The 23,182-nt window shown below is 29.7% G+C and overlaps 1 protein-coding gene across 6 annotated transcripts in view; it reads left to right on the forward strand.

Annotated features, from left to right (window-relative positions):
• Positions 1-23,182, forward strand: part of LOC105423034 (octopamine receptor beta-1R) — an 89,213-nt gene that overhangs the window by 6,638 nt on the left and 59,393 nt on the right. For 2 of the 6 annotated variants that reach the window (XM_089074190.1, XM_089074194.1), the window contains exons 1-2: positions 4,631-5,819; positions 6,123-6,360. In XM_089074190.1, coding sequence (XP_088930316.1) covers positions 5,160-5,819; positions 6,123-6,360 — 898 coding nt within the window. In that variant the 5' untranslated portion in view covers positions 4,631-5,159. Of the gene's footprint in view, positions 1-4,630; positions 5,820-6,122; positions 6,421-23,182 lie in introns of those variants that run through there. The other 4 variants (XM_089074181.1, XM_089074182.1, XM_011632669.3 and 1 more) reach the window with 4 other exon arrangements.

The raw sequence follows: 23,182 nt of genomic DNA on the forward strand, positions 1-23,182 counted from the left end.
TTTACGTAGGATATAATACGATGTTAAAGATTCCATGATAGGAAGTCAGAAAGTTCCTCCACGAAAATTTATTAGGAAGATGTTAGACGTTCATTAGACTTGCTTCGTTACACTTTCATTATACACTTTTTCTTTATACATTGCACAAGTGTAATATTCTTTAAAATCATATTTTCCTATTTTTACTATTATACAATTATTCAAAAAATTCAATCTAGATTATGTTATCATATTATTGAAATATTATATTCAGAAAATGCATATTTTGCACGTCCCTGCAATCACCCTGCGGGGACAACCGCATACAACAGAAAAATGTTATGTGCGTTCGTATTTGAATAGTAAAATATATCGCAGTAGATGAAAGAAGTTTTGAAAGCTATTTTAAATTTGCTTCAATTAATAAATTATTTTTCAATCATCTGTCTTTGCATTTTTTATAAATTTTCTTTAAACTTTTTTCTCAAAAACTGTTTCTAATTACGTTGAGTGCAAACAGTTGTTGATTATTTTTAAATATTACAGATATTAGTAATTTAAATATTAAAAACAGAGTCTATATTTTTATATAGACATTCTTTGCTTAAAATAGTTTATAGAATAAACTTCTTAATTGCTGTTAAAACTTCGTGAATCTTAATTATATACAGGAAATAAAAATTGAGAAGGAACACAAATAATATGTAAAATATATTATCCTATATGTAAATATATTATCCTATGTGTATGATGTTTACTATGATTTAATTTTAATTTTTAATTTCTCCTTAACTATTGCAAAAATTGTACAATGATACAGAGTCTTTCTGCTTAATATAATCTACGAGCGATGTTCATAAATTATTTATATTTATATTATTTATTTCTTAATTTTGACATCATACTTCAGTGCAAAATATTTCAATGTGTGTGTGTCAAAATAAAAACGCTTTTTTTTAATTATTAATAAATAATTTTTATTGCGCAAAATATAATTTTATCTTCGAAATATATTATTTATATTTTATTGCAATTACATAGCAAACAAAAAAGTTATATTAATTTCTTTTAATTATTCCAAGTTAATCTTTTAACTTATATTGTGTTATTTAATTACCTTATTTATTCGTTTCTTATAATTGGGAATATTCCAGTTTTTCTTCTTTTTAAAATAAATCACCGTTGAGTTTCACGAAGAATTGCTTTAAGTGGAACCCGTTACCTGATTAAAAGTTTTTCTTTACTTTTCCCTTGTCTTGTAATTACTTAGGGGCAGGCGAAGCTTTGAATTGTGGGAGATTTAAATTTTGCGATATCGTAGTTTGCGATTGATTCCCTATTAAAAGAATTCACGACGTAGCAATACCAACTAGTTTAAATTGCAAAAGAGAAGCGACATCGATACCTTTAGAATCAGAAAGATCTCTTTTAAATAATAAATACAAATCTTTGATGTAAAAATTATAGACAGAATGCAAAGAAAGTTTGAAGATTCTTTTGTGTGAATATATCTCGAACACTTCTTTTAGAAATAAAATTCTTGCGGTAAACTTGAAATAAAAGATTCAAAGAAGATTTTAAAGTGTAATAAATCTCTTTATATGTTTATTGTTTAAATATTTCCTGTCAAATTCTTAAACAGTAAGATCAAAGAATTATAGAAAATCTGATGATTTCTCTGATAAAATTCTTTTTAAATATTTCTTTTTAACACAAGTTCTATAAAATTTACATAAGTACATTGATTTGATCTTTATACTTAATATATTTAACATAAAATATATAATTATTATATTATAATGTATATAAGTTTAACTATAATAAAGAAGACTTTTTAACTATATTGCAGATATTTTTATAAGATTTATTTTTTCGTTTATTAGACTATATTTATTTTTAACAATTTCTTTATTTGAAATACTATTTATTATCTTACTAAAATAACTGTTACCGTTACGCACAAAAAAATCAGCAGAGGCTCTCTCATCAAGCGTTGGTCAATCGCTATTCGAGAAACGAAGAAGAATTCCTCTTTCTTCCATTCTAAATATTTCTGCTACAAGAACCGAGAAGTTATTAACCTCCTTTCGCCTTTAATATGCTGCCACTGTGTCACCATTTCACTGATAGCAATGTAGTAATTAACGATCGCCGCGAGGGAATGAGTATCTTGAGAATCCGCTTGATGTTTCTTTATGTCGACTACTGATATGCAGTCATGCAATTATATTGCGTCCGGACGATATACTGCCGCTTTGTAATGTCGAGAAGTAAAATAGAATAAAGTATTCTCGTCTCGTCGCGCCATTAAGTAACGCCGATTTCCCTTTAAGTGCGACAACGTGCCTGATAATTATCATTCATATAATCCACGAGTTACGGTACAGGTGATTGTTTCTCACGAGAAGATTTATTTATTATTTTCGCGCCTATGTTAACTTTGTTTTCTTCTCATTTTAATTCTCATTATAAATACATTAATATACAATAAATTATTTTAATTGTTCGATTTTAAAATCCAGTAAATGTAAATACAGGAAAGTAGTTTCGAAGAAGAGATGATAATTCCGCGAAGCTGAATACACAATCAGTACATAAATCAGTTTTTAATTGGTACAAAAGATGTGATATCAAAAATTGAGGCCAATTCCCTAATTTCATAAAATGTGAAAAATTTATGCTTTTTCAATTATTAATATTCAAAGTAAATTTCCTAAATTTCCAAAATAGTTTTAGTATCGCATGATATATATAAATATATTACACTGCCACTGCATTCTACTGTAAATTTTAATTATTATAAAATAAATTATTATAATTGTTTAATTTTAAAATCCAATAAATACAGGGAAATGATTTCGAAGAAGAGATGATAAATTCCGAGAAGTTGCATATATATTTGTTGTTTGTGATGATGCATCTATTGCGAGGCGAATTGATTACGTTTTATGAGAAGTGGTGAGCCTTACCTCCAAGTACAAACGCTTTTAATATACGTTCTGATATCGATCTTCTCTAGATATATAGTTCTAGATTATAGCAATCTGTTAAGAAATGTATCTCTCTCTTTCTCTCGTATAATTATAGCTACCTGTTAGCTAGAGGCGATCGCGTTATACAGGATTTCATCCGCAAGTAAATCCTCTTAATGGTATATCGCCGGTAACACATATATCCCATTGAAACATTTAGATAGTTGAAAGTTTCGAGAGGCCTTCGTGTATTAATACCGTCTCGAGCATCTCGAGCAAGTACATTAACAAGTATTTTAACAAGCGTATGGCGCATTCAAGTTTAAAATGAAAGATTAGACGATTAATCTTTGATCACCGCCGTGATGGTGATGTTTACATATGAAATTTTTAAGAAATTTTATTCCATGAATTATTAATAAAATGCATCGTTAAAGTAAATTAAATAAATTAATATCCTAAATTTTGTTCTTCTAAAAATATTCAAGTGATTTAATTGTGCGTTAATCGCTCACATTCAAGTTTGAAATAAAAAAATTGAGTGGTTAATCTTTGATCACCGCCATTGATGATACCACACGTGAAATTTTCACGAAATTTAGATATCGCAATATCGCATAAATTATTAATAATTTTATTAATAAAATTATTAAACGTACATTAATGCATAAGAGTTGTTAAAGTAAATTAAATTAATTAATTAATATCTTAAATTTTGTTCTTCTAAAAAATATTCATGTGATTTAATTTTGCGTTAGTCGCGCATTCAAGTTTAAAATGAAAGACTAGACGATTAATCTTTAATCATCGCCATTGGTGATATTACACGTGAAATTTTCACAAAATTTAGATTGCAGTATCGCATAAATTATTAATAAAATGCACATACATTAACACAGTAAAAGTTGTTAAAGTAAATTAAATAAATTAATATCCTAAATTTCGTTCTTTTAAAAATATCCGAGTGATTTAATTGTACGTTAATGAGAATCCTTTGATCTTTTTTGGCCGAAGCAAGTTGATTAAAATTAATTCATTTTGATCAAGCTGAATTTATCTCGGTCCATCAAGAGATAGATTGAACAAACCCCATTTGGTGTGTTTCCGTTTGTCGTTTAACAGTGTACTTCTTAATGTTATGCGGAAGCTCCGGAATATTAAAAATGGTGTTATATCGAACGGTGAGATTTATTAAATTATCATGCGTGGCAATCAAAATAAAATTTTAATTCCCATTATCATGGACTGCAACTAATTATTCCTGAATTGATAAAATTCGCGAGCGGGTCGATAAACGTAATCATGGATGTACGAAAATTAACAGTGATTCGTGCGAAATTACCGTGGGACAGTTCAGTGCGATTTAAACTAAATTGTGCGAAAAACGGTGAAATGTTTGCACGAATGCTCAAGAGACTTGATTCCGAAATTAAAGAGAATGAGTCTTACCTTAATAAAATGTCCACAATAATTCTATATGTGTGTGAACGATTCTATATATAAAGAAATGTATTTAATGTGTGTATAAAAAAATATTTGAAGAATATGTTTAAAAATAAAAAAAAATAAAGATAAAAATAAAGGATAAATCAAAAGAAAGAAATTAAAGTAAAAATACATAGTAAAAGTATATGTATATATATATATATATATATATATATTTGAGTCATTTTTAACAGGAGTGACGCATTCCGTTATTTTCGCCAACGAAAGATTATGGCATCATAATTATGCATTCGCTATTGTGTAAGTAAATGGGATTTTAAATCAGCGATAAAATATGAAAATCGCAATCATGCGTTATAAAGCAAGAAATTCTCTTCGGAATTTTCGAAGAATAATAAAATATTTTTTCAACTTTCAATAACGCAAGAAGAAAAACATGAATAACTTCTACAATGAAATGATTTGAAATTCGACGAATGGAAGAATTCTTTTGCAACATCTCTAATAATAGCTATATATAAATCACCATAACATTATATAATCAAATCAAAATATGAATATATTTCCTCGTGGATAATTTCTAAGGGGGAATAACTAACTTTTACAAAGATGAAAAAAAAAAATAATCCATCCAACGACACTCTCTTCACTATTGAAGGGCTCTCGACTACCATGAAGTCCAAAATGAGCGAGGAGTCACCCAAGAAAAGTCGTTCTTCGCAACGCAAACGGTGAATCAACATCCACGCATTCACCATCATCATGCTGAAGGTAATGGCGGCGATGTCGACGAGTCTACCCCGAGTAGAATCCACGTCTTCGTCGGCCCTCATCAACAATACCATTACCGTCTCCAGCACAACGGCGACCACAACAACGGCCGCAAATGTGACGTCATCAGCGGAAAACCCGACGGTGGAAAATCTTCCTGAAAATGTGAACGTGCTGTTGATGGTAATTAAGGGTATCATTATGGGCACCATCATTACCACGGCGATTCTGGGTAACATGCTAGTGATAGCCAGCGTGCGGAGGCATCGCAGATTGCGAGTAGTCACCAACTGTTACGTCGTCAGCCTGGCAGCGGCCGATCTCCTGGTGGCAATATGCGCCATGACCTTCAACGCCTCGGTAGAGCTCTCAGGGGGAAAATGGCTCTTTGGGGCGGTTATGTGTGACCTGTGGAATTCGCTAGATGTGTACTTCAGCACCGCCAGCATCCTTCATCTCTGTTGTATCAGTGTGGACAGGTACTATGCCATAGTGAGTCCACTTGAGTATACGGTGATAATGAGGCAGAGTACTGTGGGATGTATGCTGGGTAGTGCCTGGATCCTGCCGGCGCTGATAAGCTTTATTCCAATCTTTATGGGATGGTACACGACAAAGGAACACCTAGACTACATGGTGAAGCACCCAGAGGTACGTGAAAGTCCTCTCGTCTTTAAGTTTATTTTAAAAAAATGTTTGATGTGTGAGTCATGAATATGGAAGCTTTCATTAGCTTTTTAACAATATAAATTACTTTGAAGAATGGAATATTTTAAAAAAATCCTACTTTGAATAAAATATGCAAGAAAATTATAATTTTACTCTAAATTTACTTAGATATTCATAGTTTTTGTTATCTTAATTCATTAGCCGTTTGATTATTTTGTATGACGTTACGTCATTAAATTATATTAAATAATTCAAACAATTTGTGATATTTTTTTCATGTTTCAGAGCTGTGAGTTTCGAGTGAATCTACCATACGCACTCATCAGTTCCTGTGTGTCCTTTTGGATCCCAGGCCTGGTGATGATTATCATGTACTGCAAAATCTACAAAGAGGCGATTCGGCAACGAAAGGCACTCAGCCGGACGTCTAGCAACATCGTCCTTAATAGCGTACACCATCACCGCTCGTCCACCCGGCATCATCATCATCAGCAGATGTTGCTGCAGGCCGCTGCTGATACCGGTGAGCTAGCCCTTCACACGGCACATTTCGCGGTGCCCACGGAGCTCCACGCCGTTAACGGTGAGTGGAACTCCGTTCATCTGTGTATGTATGTGTATATATATATATATATATATATGTGTGTGTGTGTGTGTGTGAGTGTGTGTAATCACATTCGTAAAAAGGAAGATTAGCAAAAGCCGAAATAGAACAAGACTTTATTGACTTATCGATAAGTATGAGCACATTTATATTGTATTAAACGTATCATTTTTTACTTCTTGATACTTTCAAAGAAAAAATTAGAAAGACCATTTTGTTGAACATTTAAGATATAGGATAAAAAAGATACATAAAGAATACTGGATTTTTTCATCTAAATAGTCTTTCAGATCATACGTATATGGAGGAAAAGTTACGTATGATCTACACGTAGCCAGGAATTCAAATTTAAATTCAAGATGAATGTCTTTTCAGCACAAAATTTTAAACCCGACTTGTGCGACGAAGTGATAAGAATTAGTATGCGATAGTTAGACTCGCGTCGTAAGTTTGCTGCAGCAATCGAGACTTGGAACGCGTATTTTCGCATCATGCGTCTGCTGGTGTCGTCGTATATTCCAGCAGAAATGGTAAATGCCCGCTCGCGTGAAATCCTCTTATCTCCTTAAGCCATTATGCGAACGTGAATGTCCCCTTTTCTTCTACGTATAGAATGGCGAGCAGAATCCGCGGTTTCTACTGCAGTATCCATAGCGCATTTAGCGCGATTACGCAGCAAAACGTTCTATCACTTTACATAGGACTTCCCTAATAATAATCCTCCGTGATCCATTTTCCATCAATTTAGTTTCACATTCGATCGATAGTGCGGTTTGATAGTAACAGAATGTAATTATTATTGAGAGAGGTAATATATTATTATATAATAATAAATTACAATATTTATAGAACGCTTTAATTTAAATCCACAATAAATAGAGTAATATATATATTGTGCAGAATGTATTATCATTTTCAGATTAATGTTTATAATAATTATTAATGTCTTTTGAAGATAATTGTAGAATTCTTAAAAAAATTTTGCATTATTTTGTCTTTGATAAAAATGTAAGGTAGCTAATTAGGAATATTGTTGTTAGGAATATTGTTGAATATATCTAGATGTAATTGTTTCTTTTTCTCTAAAATTTTTGAGAACATATCTGACTGTTTTGATCAACGAGCAAGTTTTATAGACTGACGCGAAACATTTAACGCGATTCATGATGATGAGAGCGATTTGCAATTATCTATGATTGGCAATCGAAATCGGTAGTGAGCATAATTCGCACAGGAAAATAGGATTTCGTGGTCCATTAATAAAATCACTGTTTCAGCTATTCACGTTGTCTATCTGAATGTCATAACAATCAGCATGAATGGATTCGAAACCTCCTCCACATAATCGATAAACTTATAAATTTATGAATTAAAGTTTAAATTAGATTTCCTTTTTCCTCAACTTTCTCGTTAAAGAATAATTGATTTTGTCTTTAAAGATCTCTTCCATTACAAAACATTAGAAATAATAAAACTATTAGTAGAATTATTAAAATATTTCAAACATTAACAATTTTAATCGTTTCAAAACTTTTATCCAAAGTTATATTAAATTATGTCTTTTAAATTACTATACATATCTAAAATTTTATCAAAATTAATCAAACTTTCGTTAACATTAATTAAAATTTGTTTCATAAAATGAAAAGATAAATTAATAATAATAAATTAATAATATATTTGTTATAATAACAATTTTAATATGTGCGACGATTTGGCACTCATTTTTTTCTATATCAAAAATTATATTTGAAATAAGAATTAAAAATATCTAAAACAAAAAAAAAATTAATAATATTCTGCGGTTAGTATTCTGTGGTTAATGAAAGTCGGTCGCCATTTCGAGTCAGATGCATGTGTACTTGTGCTTTAACGAGATTGCATTCCATGAATACAGGACGTTCACATGCACAGCCTGAAAATAATGCCGAAGTCAAGTTGTTCGCTGCCAACATTAACACATGTGCAGATGGTTAAGTATTTCCACTGCTATCAGCAGCAAACTTTTCCTACCGTCAAAACCATATTCTAAAATAATTATACGCGATAATGGAGGCATCAACATTTCAAATTCACGCGTGCCGTACAACTTTCTGAAACCTCCTTAAATTAGTTTTTTTCTGAATTCTCTCAATGTCCTGGATGACTTGATATCTTCATTTTCTGACTTTATTATTAAATAATCAAAGCTATTATGTGATTAATTTATCTTAATATTTATTTAAATTTAGAAATTACGCTTAGACATACATTTCTTTATAATTATGATTCTTAAGAGATAATTCTAATTGGTAATAATTATATTTATATAATTAATACCATTTAACGTTAAAAAATATTCTTTTTTTGGATTATTCAACATTTTAAAACAATATAGAACTTTTTAAACAAAATTAGAACATTTATTATTATTATTTATTTAAAAATTACTTTGCTAAGCAGTGTTCTTATTCCACTGATCAATATGAAGGTTATCAGGTGCTTTTTTTGTTCTAAAATATTAAAGTGAAATGTCGGTTGATCATTATATTATACAATTGAGAAATATCGATGAAAATTTGCACAATAACGTTGGTAGGTACGAATTTTTTTACGCAGTTGCGTATATTTGCAGAAATTTTTATTGAATTGCGATTAAAAGACGAAACAGATATTACTATTATGTTCTTTTCTCATTTCTATTACTTTGTTAATTAATTTAATTATATTGTAATTTTTTATTTTTATTAGAATGCTAGATATTAGTGCTTAAATTTAGTTTTTACTTTTCATTAATTTATATTTTTTGAGATACTTCAAATAGCTTTGTGAAAATCTGTTTTTAATTATTTAGGAAAATTACTGTGCACATTTTAATAAATAAATAAAAATAGTAAAAGGTAGGTTAAAAGAGAGATAAATATATAAAAACAGAGTGAAAGGAAGTGACAGAGACAAGAAGAGAAAAAGGTACGAGTCTTTGGATTGTTCCTTCTTTGAAAGGAGTTTGAATACACAGAACGAATACACGGGAGAGTAATCAACAGATTTGCATATGGCTCTGGCCCGTTTCATCGAGCGTTTTCATTAGCGTAGTTTTATCTGTCGACTCGGACAGTTTGAAAATTCAATTAAACCTATCAAGTTAGTCTGTGCCAGCCTTTTTTGTTCACGAATAAGAATAAAAATTTTATTGAACTATTTTCATTGAGAAAAAATGAAATTGACTAGTCCTGTTATTTTAGAAAGCTATTTTAAAAAATACTAGTTTAAAAATACAAATAATTCATTATTTGAGGAACGTGTCTTGATAAAAGTTTTATAAAATGAAATAAAACTATTTATTATATTTTACAGATATTAAAAAGTATTTTAATATTGCATAAACTATATGAATAAACTATATGCAATATAACCTATTTGCATAGTTTTTTGATATTTTTTTATAATATTCACTTATTTATTTTAATTTATTATATTTATTATATTTCCTATAAGATTTATTTTATAAAATTCTATAAATTTATATCATAGTTAATTACATTATTAATTATATAAACGTTTATTATATATTTAGATTCTATGATATTACCTTAAATCTATAATAACATTGAATCTATTGAATTTATCAATTTACATATGGAAATACAAGTGGATATGTTTAAGAGTAAAATAAACATATGATTTAATTACAGATTAATTGTTAAATTATAATTAATTTTTGACAGTAAAAAATAGTGTGTACAATTTTATAAAATAAATAATTATGTAATAAAATATATGTATTATATATAAGAAAGAAAATGTATAAAATAATAAATTATAAGAAATATGTACAAAAAACATGTATATAAAACGAAAAATAACACAGAAAAATCGTAAATCACGTTTGACCTAAAATTATATTATTATCATCAAACTGTATATCTTACGAGACGAAATTCTCGGTGGAATCATCGTTGCATCATACATTGCAATGCTATATATCGAGAATTACGAACTAATCGATCCAAGTAAGATTCACACACGGAAAACGGAAGGTATCGTAAATATTATCGACGAGGAGAGAGAACCAATATCCCGCCCGACAATTTCCGAAATCGTAAGCTATTTCCCGGACAGAAACCCGAACTGCAATCATCACATCCTCTCTCTTCCTCTCTCCCGCCCCTGCCTCTTTCTCTCTCTCTCTCTCTCTCTCTCTCTCTCTCTCTCTCTCTCTCTTTCTCATATTTCCCCAGTAGCATCATGCGAACATCATGGAACAAGCCTCATTAAATTAGTTTCGGCAAGGTATTAATTAGGTCGCTAATGCGTTATTAAGGACGTCAATTGTCACGGTAATTTCTGCATCAATGACGTAATGTTTCGAAGTTCGATGAATCAAATGCAGTAATAAATTAAATTTTGATTTTACGATTTAATCCCACACTTATGTTTTGATTATTGATAAAGGATGTTAGACCAATGAATTTTGCATTTATTACGTTTCTATAATAATTATTTAGAATATAAATAAAAAAAAATTAATCCTGTTATTTTTCTTATTGTTACTAATTAATAATAATAATTTAAAATACGTAAATTAAACATGTGCATCATTATTTGTCTTATATATATTTTTCTTATTACATAATCTTTATGTTCATTATCTTATTTTTAAATTTGTTATGATTACTTTTATTGCGGAAAGAAAATAATTCTTATTTAGACTATTTTATTTAACTTTGTGATTTCTTTTGGTCTTAAATTATTTCATTCTTGAATTTACATCGAGAATATATATCGAGATATATATATATATATATATATATATACATATATATATATATATATATATATATATATATATATATATATATATATATATACGACCTCTCAGGTTGCGATTTTCGTGTTGAAACTTTGCGTTGGTAATCCAGGATTTAAAATGAGGTAAATCTCGTGGAAAGAACGAGCGGGGACGTAATGACGAGAATAAATTAGAGAAGTCGCGTAATAAATGTAAATACGCGTGGTTATGCTAAGCAAATGCGCAAGAGAGAAGGTGAGAACTTAATTTCGTCACGAAGCAGAATTGCACTTTAACTCTGTCGCCGGCACGCGACTTGACCCTCGCCACGCGAGACTTAATTAGGTAAACATTATTTGTGCCCACGCGGTATATGCCACGGAATTGCCTGCCGCTACGGATGGTTAAATTTAGTTTTTCACCACAAATAAATACGACAACAAAAGCAGACATTTACGTCTTTCTTTGACGTTACGTTTTTATTGGAAACACTTAACTTTAATAATTAGTCTTTTCTAATTTTGTAATTTTTTAATTAAAAGAATCTTTCATCTATCATTCTACGTGACGTACATACGTACATTGTTAAAAATAAAATATTTGTTTTATGAAAAACGAAAAATTTGTCCTAAATAACAAATTAAAAAAAAAAAAAGAAGATTTTATATAATCTTTAGTGAAACATTATTTGAGCTGTAAAGAGGATAAAACTAACCATTGAGCAAATCTCTTTTCTGTCCAAATAAACAGTGATTATGTCAACTGTACGAAATGCAAGCAGAGCTTGCAGGGATTGTAGTGTTTGCGAAGCAGATTAATACACATCCAATTTCGCTTTTTTGATGAAGAATTTGATTTAGAGTTGCGTCGTTGTGCTATCTATAACTGATAACCAAGCAAGTACGACAACACTCATACTCATACTTGCTCGGGAACACCTTTAGGTTGCTGTTTGATGGGATTTCTTTCTCAATATTTGCGCTCGCAAAGTGTCTGGTTGACCGAAATCGATAGCGCTGATTGTAGATAAATAACGGGAGAATCCGTGCAACTTGCAACGAAGCGTAATTTTAATTCTATATGCAGCCAATTCTATAGTAAATTAAATTTTAATATTGTTTAAAACAATATTATTTTATAGAATATAAACATAGTTAAATAACCTTTGCAATGACAACTATTTATGCAAAATAAACAGAAAGAAAATTAATCAAAATTATTGGAAAGAGACAATAATGAAATTTAATTTGTACCCATGCGCTTTTTATATAAAGAATAATAATTTTCAAATAGGACTTAGCCATTGACAAAGCTTTCAATAAATGTTATATCGATTTTTTGAAATATAGTACACGCATGCAATTTGTGTATATAAATATTAGTTAAACAATATGTATATACAAAATAAATATATCACATACACGTACAATTGTCTTTTAAGTAAGTAAGATAGTTTCCGCGATTTGACTATAGCGATAAGTTTTGCTTTGAATCACTTTACCAAGTGAATAGAAGTCTGATTAGACAACTTCAAAACTTCCCACACTTCAAACTTTCAGAAGACGATATACGTATTGAGGAAACTGTATTGAGAACAAACGCAGTTGATTTGGCGGTTTCCTTTGATGTCGAAATTTGTGCATACATAAGGTGCGAACAACTAACATTCCGCGCTTGCAAAGCGCTATTTCTCGTAGGAAATTTAGATGTAGATATATATCTTCTACGTCATATCAGTTTAAGCTTTTTTTATGCTAAAATATTGTAATTTATATTTTTATATGTTGGACATATGTGTCAATTTCAAGATATAATACATTTTTGTGTAATGAAAAATAGCAATGAAGAAATGTATCGCAATTTATTTGCGATATGAAGCAATTTAGGATGACATAAATATAATTGGAGTAGACAGACTCGAGAGAAAATTCAGCTTCTGTTTGCCTGGTCGCATTGTGTACTACCAGCAATCCCCAACCACCATCCCCGATCGAAATCCGGAGACCGATGCAAGCCGTGCGAGGTTAAGGGCGCTCGTGCATCAGTGCCCGCGCAAGCGGTTGCATGCCTGTAAAAAGCGATAGTTTAGATAGAATCTCTAGAGAAGAGGCGATGACGGTAAAAGCAGTGGCAAGGTCCATCGTGTATAAACGACGCGTGCAATGAGTTCCGACAGTCTCGTGACCGAGACCGAGACCGCCGCTCTCTTTTCTTTTCCCAATTTTGCCTTTGAAAAAAATTAGAAAAAACGTCCCAATGGAAATTTCTTAAATATATTTTAAAATGTTTGTTAAATATTTTCCTCTCTCTCTCTCTCTCTCTCTCTCTCTCTCTCTCTCTCTCTCTCTTTCTTTTTATCTTCTTTTTTGCGAGAAGAAAAGAATTAGTGGCTCTTTCGCTTAGTGGTTGGATTGCGTCATGTCTAACAGTATTGTCACTATTGAGAAATTGATCAGTATTGTCGGAAATGGGATTGTATAGTTTCGACCGGATGCAATCTAAATACAGATTGTCTCTGAAAGTTGAGCGGAGAGAGAGCTATTAATAATATCTAGACAATCGAATGGATTTCTCGAACGAGAACCGTGATTATGGTTGCCTATAGTTTGATAGTGATATTCGCGATTAAAACATTGTTTGATACAATACATAAAACAAATTTCATATGTATAACTCTAACGGAATATAAAAATATAAAAATAAAATATAAAACATTTGTGTACTTACGTGACGTATGCAAAGTTAAATAAGTTAATTGCATTAATTAAAATCAAAATTAAAATACAAATAATTCATTAACAAAACGTTTGTGCTTAAATACGAAGTACTAATTGTTAATTAAATATTAAAATATTGAGCGAGAAGATTTAGAGTTGTTTTAACAATTCTATTTATCGTTATTTTACTTATAAATCACATTTGAACGTGGCCCAGCAACTTCTTCGCGGGAAAGAGGTAGAGCTTTTCGTGTCGTTCGACGTGGAACGTGACAAACGATGTGAAACACGGCCAGTACTTCCAATTTTCCAGTAGCCAGTCAGAAACTTGGCACGGTACAGGGTACAGAATATGTCAGAGTACAGAGTTTCCTCCGAGAGAGAATGATTATCGACGAACGAACGTGTAGAACAATGCAGAACTCGGTGTAGAAAAAGAAAGGAAAAAGGAAAAGAACCAACAGGAAGCAATCTTCATACAATAGAATAGAATAATTTTAACGTGGTTCTGTCTGATCAGGCAAAAGTTTAGCGAAACGCTCACAGCAATATCTCGCGGTAATATAAATAATGATAATACTTATAATGTAATATGACATTAATCTAAATTATTAATCTATTTTTAAAATAAAATATATAATAATAGAGACAAATGATAATAAATAATAATAACAAACTGAAGATTGGAATTTAAGTAAAAGGATGTACCTGAAAGATTTCTAAAAATTTTTAACTGAAGATTTGATGCAAGTTAGATTTATCTTTTAACACCCTTCTAATTGATTTTAAACTATTTCTTTTTTCTCATGTATATTGGATTATCCAATACACATGGATTTTTCCGCGAACGTGAATAGTGAATGCCATCAGCGGAGAACCATCAGCGACAATACAGTAACGAAACGCAATATCGAGTTCTCATTCCGCAGTCTTTGTTCACTTTCTATGAATAAAAGGGAAACGAATTTGCTCGAAGCCGCTTTTATTTATTGTCTATAGAAGATAAAAAGAGGCAAAAGGAAAAAAAGAATAAAGAAGTAGAAATTTTGCCTCTAAGAAGTAAATTTAGGACAAATATTATGTTATTTGTCGGATAATATTTATCTTGTACTGAGTAACCACGTTTAATCAAAATTACATTTCTAATCTTTGTTTAAAAAAATCATTTTTTTCTTCAAATAAAATTATATTAGCTTTATTTTTATAGTATTTATGTTAATTTGTGTGTATTTAATATATGAATATTTTGAAGGCATATAGTGCTTTATTGAACATTTCTTTTTTTTTTTTTTTTTAGTATAAATTGTAGAAAGAAATAATTTTATTAAGAATCATTTCGCGTTGTAAAGGTTTCTTTTATCTTATTTCTGTGTAGACGCGAGGAAAATTCATCTCTTCTATTGTTTGCGAACAAACAAAAAAATGTAAGACAAATGATTGAAGAATGTTTCTGCTGTGGAATAAAAAGATCAAGAAAAAGATAAAGAGAGGGGGAGAAAAGTAAAAGAGATTTGCGTTCCGTGTTCACATCCATCGCGTGTCAAGTTCAATAGATCGTCATTGGTTCGTTTGTTTGCCAGCGCGGTCAGCCAAGAAGAAAACTTGCAAAAATTGGCTCATGCAACCTTAACCTTCGACCACGAAAGAGCTTTCGCGGCCATGGCGCATCGTTGTTGTTGTTGCGACGCGCCGAATTTATTGTTATTTTCGTCGCGAAATTCACGGTTTCCCTTCTCGGGATATGCATTTCGAGATAACGGTCGTGATTATCAGTATAAATCGCGCGGTCGTTTATTTCTGTACTACATCTCTGCAGTTAAAATCGCATACAACTTTTGCAATTCACGATAAATCCACAAATTTTATTCCATTAAAATAAAGCTTTTAAAAATAAGCCTAATCTTTTCGTTTAACTTTTACAAAATATGTATTATTGTTTTACTTTTCATATCTATAGAGAATAAATTTGAAGGGTTTACAGATTAAAATCATCAGATAATATTTTAATTATCGTTTAATTATCGTTTCTAAAATACAGCTTAATTTTAATATTATAAAAAATCTTATTTTAATGTAATTTATAAGTTTAAAATTATCATATTAGCATATTTGTTAAGATAGTTTAAAAAATTACAAAGGATAACTTAAATTTATAGAATACGTGTGCGATTATAAAATTGTCAAATCTACGATTAAATCAAGCACACTTAGAGCTAATATAAATTATTTTAATATAAATTAAAAAAGAAATCGTGTAATTCCAAATATTCATATCTCAAAATTTAAATATTAAACGCAAATAGAAAGACATATATACAAGTTATTTCTTTTAGTTATAAAAATTTGACCTAGTTTTTTTCGATCAAATCGAAGAGAAGAGCTTTGCAGATATTCTCGTGAGTGTTCTCGAGCAAATTTCGAATGAGAATCAAATAGTGCAATAGAATGAATTGATTGCATTGATGATAGGTAAATACGAAGAGCGAACTACAATAGTAATTGCGGATGAAGTCTCTTTGACGCTGTAGCAATCAAAATCGCTTGTATAAGGAACGAAACCATCATTGACACAAATCATTATACTAACTAAATTGCTATTAGATTATTATATACATTAAACACTGTTATAAATTAGATAAATTATTATAATAAACAAATCGCGGTAAATAAGTTATTATATTACAATTTTATATATAAATTATTAAATAAACTTAAGACTTTCTGTCTTGAACAAATGGCATTTGCCCATTTGAGATGTTTCCTAAAAAGTAGAATCAATTCAAAGAAGGAATACATAACGAGTCGACAAACATTCAAATCCGAAGAATCCATTTCTGAAATGGATCTCGTATGTGCTGCTTTGCACGTTAAAAGCCATCTCGGATCTCGAATGGACATAAATTACGAGATGTCTGGTGCGCCAATTAATGCATATGCATTAACGAACGGCTATTTCGCAAAATGTCGGCGTCGTTGACAGTTTCTCCCTGTTCCATCGTTCTGCGTCATTGTACGTCGCGTCCCATTGTTCTTCTTTATCGCTCGAAAGCTAATTATAATCGGCCTTTGTTAAGCGTGTTGTAATACGGGAATCTGCACGGGCACCGTGCGCAGAATTTGCATAGTCGCAACACAAACCAAATTCATTTAAGCGGACACACGCGCAAGCGCGCGCGAATTACGCGCTCGGTCGATCGATCTCCTTTTTCGCGCCAAGTGTTTCAATAACGCAAATTTAAATCCCGATAAAATCAAGAGGATTCGAGAGTGCGTGTTTTGTTTCGTTTATTCGTGACGTTCTGAGCCTTTAAATCCATCGGTAAATTTAGCCGTTCGGGAATAAATACGGTAGAATAAACGGCAAATGTAGTTGTTCATTGTTTTGTTATCGCGTAATTTAACGTGCGATATAATTGTTTGTTTACGCATGTTTCGTCATAATTCGTGATCATTTTAGCGCAACGAATATTATAAATATCAATCTGAATTACGGCCAAATAAATTCTCAGCTAATTGGCGAGGAATTCACACAAAGTTTATCAATTGCCAGATCATTAATAATACAGTTAATAAGAATCAACGTTTGTTTGGTTTCTTCAAATATAAATCAAATATAAATGTAACAGTAGTAATAGACACAATATAAAATACGAAACAAATAAAAGACATACGCATATTTATTTCAGACTTAGTTCGCAAAGTAGAAATTTTTTTTGTAAATTTACACGCCACTTTAACACACACACACACACACACACACACACACACACACACACACACACAAATATATATATATATATATATATATATGTATGTATATACTTTAGTATGTTTGTATATACATATGTGTATATGTGTGCGTATGTCTTAAATGTATTCTGAATTATCTAGAGAGTGTGAAAGATATATTATATATAAAACTTTGTTGCAGATAGAGTGTTTGAAATATATTTAATAAAATAACTTCGAAAATAAAAATAAATCTAAATCCTACTACAAAAATTCCACTCTAAAATAAAATCTATTTTTTTAATTATTAACAAATATGATTTTTGGCGTTACAGCAATAGAGAACAGTAGGGCAATTGAGATTAGCTGTAAACAGTGCACAATTACATTTTCGATTTAAATTTCATTTATTAATAAAAATTCCATACGTTTCGATTTAATTTTGTGTCTTTTTACAGTAACTTTTTAAAATATATTCGTTTAAATATAAAAAATAAATAATAACCAAAACAGATCTAAAATGAGATTTAGATTTAATTAATGATTTTTTATTTTTCCTATTTTTGTCATCATAATTGACATTTTGTCATCTTGACATTTAATTAATCACTTTTTCAGCTAGTTACGCTGTGCGAGCTTTTATTTGTATTTTTAATCGACAGGATTTTATCGGCGTACTGCAATTATATAAATTTTTATTATAGGAAAACATATTTACCAGAATAGCGGACAAATACTTTGAATGAAGCTTGATTAATGGCTATTGCTAATTGGTTTATTTGTTCAGAGATATCACTGTCTACACTGCAGGACATCCTGTGCTCTTTGATTTTCACTATTCATGGGCGCTTGATGGTAATTCATTTGTAACAGTTCGTTGCATTTGTTTGCAGAATAAAATTTTAACGAAACGTTTCTCTTAGTGGATGATAAGTAATTAATCAAAGTACATTTTACAATGAACCAATCTATGCAACATGAATAAAACATATATAAAACTATATAAAATATGTTATACAGCGAGAGCTTTATTAATATTTTTAAAAAAATATAATATAGATCCATATTAGAATAAAAAAATTAAAAATACAATAAAATAAAATGAAAATTACATACATAAAAAATCAAAATAATGCATATAAAATAATAATAATTATTAAAAAAATAATCACAACTTTAATTATTTCTAAAGATATGTTACATCAAAATGAAAAAAAATTATTAAAAAATATTTGAAATGTCTCCGACATTACAACACATATTGCACATAAAATGTTATGATCGTTGATGGTGAAAGATTACTTTGTTGAGTATAATATTTCTATATATACTATATATATATATATATATATATATTAGATATATATTAGATATATATATTAGATATAGTATATATAGAAATATATATATATATATATATATATATATATATACACACACACACACACAGCAATATTGTAAGAAAGTTTTCAAAATGCCTTCCACAAATTCTGAATGATTCAAAGTGGGATGTTTCAAAGGTATTCCAGTACTAAGGTATTTCATTGCGCGCACAAAGCAAACAACATCAAGCAGTAAGCATAGAATAGCGAATCGTAATCCATGTCGGGATTATGCAAATGGTTCTTCTTTGCTGTTACATTGCAAAGCGCAGCTGGCTGGTTGGCTTTCCCATTACTTCAATGTGCGGAAATTTCTTTTGAGAAGGAAAAGCCTTTTATGTCTTATAATTTTAATCAGCATTTCCATATCGGGTAGATTAACTTTGATCGAGATACTTCGCGTTAATTTTCATCATAATTCCGAAAGATCGAAGAATCTTAAAGTGCAAGAATTTAGAATACATTATCATATATTATACGTCATCCTCTTATAACTTATCTAACTTTTAGGCTGTCATATAGTTTAAATATTTTGTTTACTTTTATTTAAAGTTAAACAATAATTTCATATATCGGAATGTTTCATTGTTAAGAAAATAGAAGAGAGACAAAAGTAAAAGAAAAAAGAAAGGGGAAGGAAAAAAAGCGTCTTTAAAATATTTAGTAATATCCGACGGCATACATTGATATTGAATATCAATAGAACCAGTTCATGGGAATTTAATGATATCACGTTTTTTATGCGTAGGATGAATTCAAGGATGAATTTTCCACTCGGCCTGTAATGGCCAATTTAACTTCACGTGGCACTATTATTCTTTCATAACACGTGTGCGGGACATAAGGATTACACGTGCTCGCTGACGTATTGCGTAAAAAGTATTTAAAAAAAAAAAATTAGTCTTGTAATTTCCTTATTATATTTTTTTTACATATATTTTTTTGGTTATTGACAGTTTCCAACTACACATAATAGCAATTATTAATTTTAGCAAAGATAATTATATTATTTCATATCGTTTTATCCAACAATAATAATGATCATTAAAATATTAAATACAGATTTTTGTTTCACTTTTTTAAATGAAAAATATATATTTTTGTTGTATAGAATAAACGAAAAAAATGTTTAAAGTATATCTATTTGCATATCTATAACATAGAAGCATTTCATAGATACTTTTCTCAGAAAGGCTTCACTGACGTGAAATTGAAACGTTTCAGAAACACTACAAAATATCTCTAATATGAAAGTTGCTCTTTGAAAATAGCTGCAATATGTTCTCTATTCATGCATTTGAAACCTTACGGAAAAAAAAATATTTTCGAATTTCAGTCATTTCTTCAATAATCTTTCAGCAATATAGAAAGATATCAGAACTTTCAGTAACTTTTCGTAAGATTTCAAACGCAAGACTCGCAGACATTTTTCTATTGTAGAGTTATTGTAAAAATATTTCACAGTGTTTATAAGATATTTTTAATTTCATTACATAAAATATTTCTGAGATATCCTTTTGTTTCTGTACAGGTAGTTTTCTTGATGCGAAAACATAATTATTGTACCAAGTGCATACATAAAAAATACGCAAATTATGATATGTCCAAGTTTTGGTATAGTGATGTTGATCCCGATATATGATATATAGATTTGATATAAAGAGTCCGACAAATTTTACATCCAAAAAACAAACGCCTTTTAGTGGCCATCCTGCAATTGTTTTCAAATTTATTGCACGGTTAAAAGGTTTCAAGGAAACATTTCTGTTACAATATTTCATATGATATTCATTGCAAAATCCTTTCAAAACTGTTACACGTGAGATGTAAAAGGTTGTAACGATTTTAAAAGTTTTCTGAAACTTTTTTGCAACATTTAGTATTATATGAATACCGTGATTTCATTAAAAAATAGAAAAAACGGATTCTTTCAAAATACACTTTTAAATAAACGATGGGCTCTAAAATAATAAAAGAATAAATTCATAAATAATTTGTAAAGCAATAAAATCACTTTTCTGAAACATCTTGTAAAAATAGAAATAATACGAAAATACGAAAAAGAATTCATGAGTCTGGCACTTCGCGATCTAGCGCCTTTTATTTTCAAGACAAATGACGCCATGCGTCATAATAACTCTTCTATATCATATTCGTTCTCTTGAATTGAAGGGAATGATTTCGTGCAGCGAATGTATATCTTTACGCTTTCACATTGAGAATTCTTGGAGAAAGGAAGCTTTAGGAAACCGGAAGCTCGTTGTTCGCCCTTGACTGGCTCGAACGAGAAATCGTATTCTCATCCATGGTCAAAGATCACTTTCTCACCTTCTCTTTTTCTCCTTTCTTCTCTCTTATTTTTTTCTTTACATTATTTTCTAAATATTTCGCTATTTTTACTTCATGTTTGAATTTTATCGATTATCGTATCACTGTCATAATATAATTCGTCCAAATAGAAATAAGAAAGAACAAAATGGAGGAAATTATCAGGGAATTAGAATATTCATTGCCTTTGCAATTATTTCTTATTTTGATAGAAATAAAAATATTCCAAATGTAATTCTTTTTAATTTAGTAAATCTAAATATAAAAAATTAATATAAACATACCATATTATTTAAAAAATTAATATAAACATATCATATTATTTTTATATAATAAAAGATGCAGTAAAAAATTTTTTAATTCAGGCATTATTAGATTGGGCAGGATTTTTAATCAAAAATATTTTTCGACTACTATATTTCAAAGATTGTTAGAATACGATATATATCTAGCAACGTTAAATCTTTTTTAAATTTATTTAATAAATTCAAAAATTAAAAAGATTAATAGACGCTAAAAGTGCCTAATCGAGTAATGCTTGAATTTATCTATTTCTTGTTTAAATATACTGGTTTACATATACTTGTTTATTTATCAAAAATTTTTAACTTTTTAAAAAGTTCTATAAAGTTATATAAAATCATGTAAAAATCATTGTAAATTGCGTCCAGAAAAGAAACATTTATGGATATTACGAAGATGATAGATCTTGAGATATCGATTCCGTGATCCTTGAAGGGATATCCGATATACCGAAAATAGGGCGTCCCAATCCTATAATTTCTGTGGGGTTTTCCTTCCCATCTACTATCAATCCCACTTTTTCTTTTCATACGTCAGCGACTAGGCTTTGTCTCGCTGGCGTGTGCTCGGTTTCGAAAGGGGGTATAAATTGCCGGCCTAAAGATACGATCCTCGAATCGGAAAGACCTAGTTCTGCTGTAACCGAGACTCAGGTTAAAAAAAAAAGACAGAATGAGACAATGAGCTTTGAGTGAAATATTTATGGCCATTGCTGATTGTTAAAATACGTTGAGAAAGGATTCTTGTTTTCTCTATTTTAAAAAAAATAAGGTTTAAAAAATTTCAGAGATTATTGAGGTTGAATTATTGCTTGTGTCGAAATCTGATATTTTAATTTTACATTTTGTGGAAAATTAATTTCACTCGCTTCTAATAAATTCATATTTAATTAAATTAAATATTAATACTTATTATTAAGTTAACATTATCTGTATCAAGTTATATATATTATTACTGTTGATATTGATTATAATATTATTATAATGATTAATTGACATGTATATTGCATTAACGTAATAATTAAATCTCTCTCTCTCTCTTTCTTTCACTTAATATTACAAATTTATTTTAGAACATCACATATATTTGACAAACCTTAATCTTAATTTAGATTAAATTATTAATTATATTTCTGTTGAACTGTTTAAATTTTAATACCAAACATGGAGAATGGAAAAAAAAAATCTAAATTCTGCGACATTGAAATAGCTGGTTTATTATTATGAGATAAATGCAATTCTTCTTCATATGTGACATGGTCATATATAGTTGATTATAAATAGGCTTCATTCAAAAGGAACAGGAACAAGTCTTTATTTCTAGCCGTTATTACATGCGATAACGGTACTTACTATTCGTTTCGCTGAATTACTTAATACAATCGATTGAACTTGGTGCTTTTTAGCATTTCTTTCTCTTTCTGTCATTCCAATAGTTGACAAATTTTATTCTAGCATGGAAAACGTCAAAAGACTTGAAAAGCAAAGAGAAATGGAGATCATACGGAGAAT

Source organism: Pogonomyrmex barbatus, unplaced genomic scaffold, assembly GCF_055798465.1.
Source record: "Pogonomyrmex barbatus isolate J1 unplaced genomic scaffold, ASM5579846v1 scaffold16, whole genome shotgun sequence".
Taxonomy (NCBI): Eukaryota; Metazoa; Arthropoda; class Insecta; order Hymenoptera; family Formicidae; genus Pogonomyrmex; species Pogonomyrmex barbatus.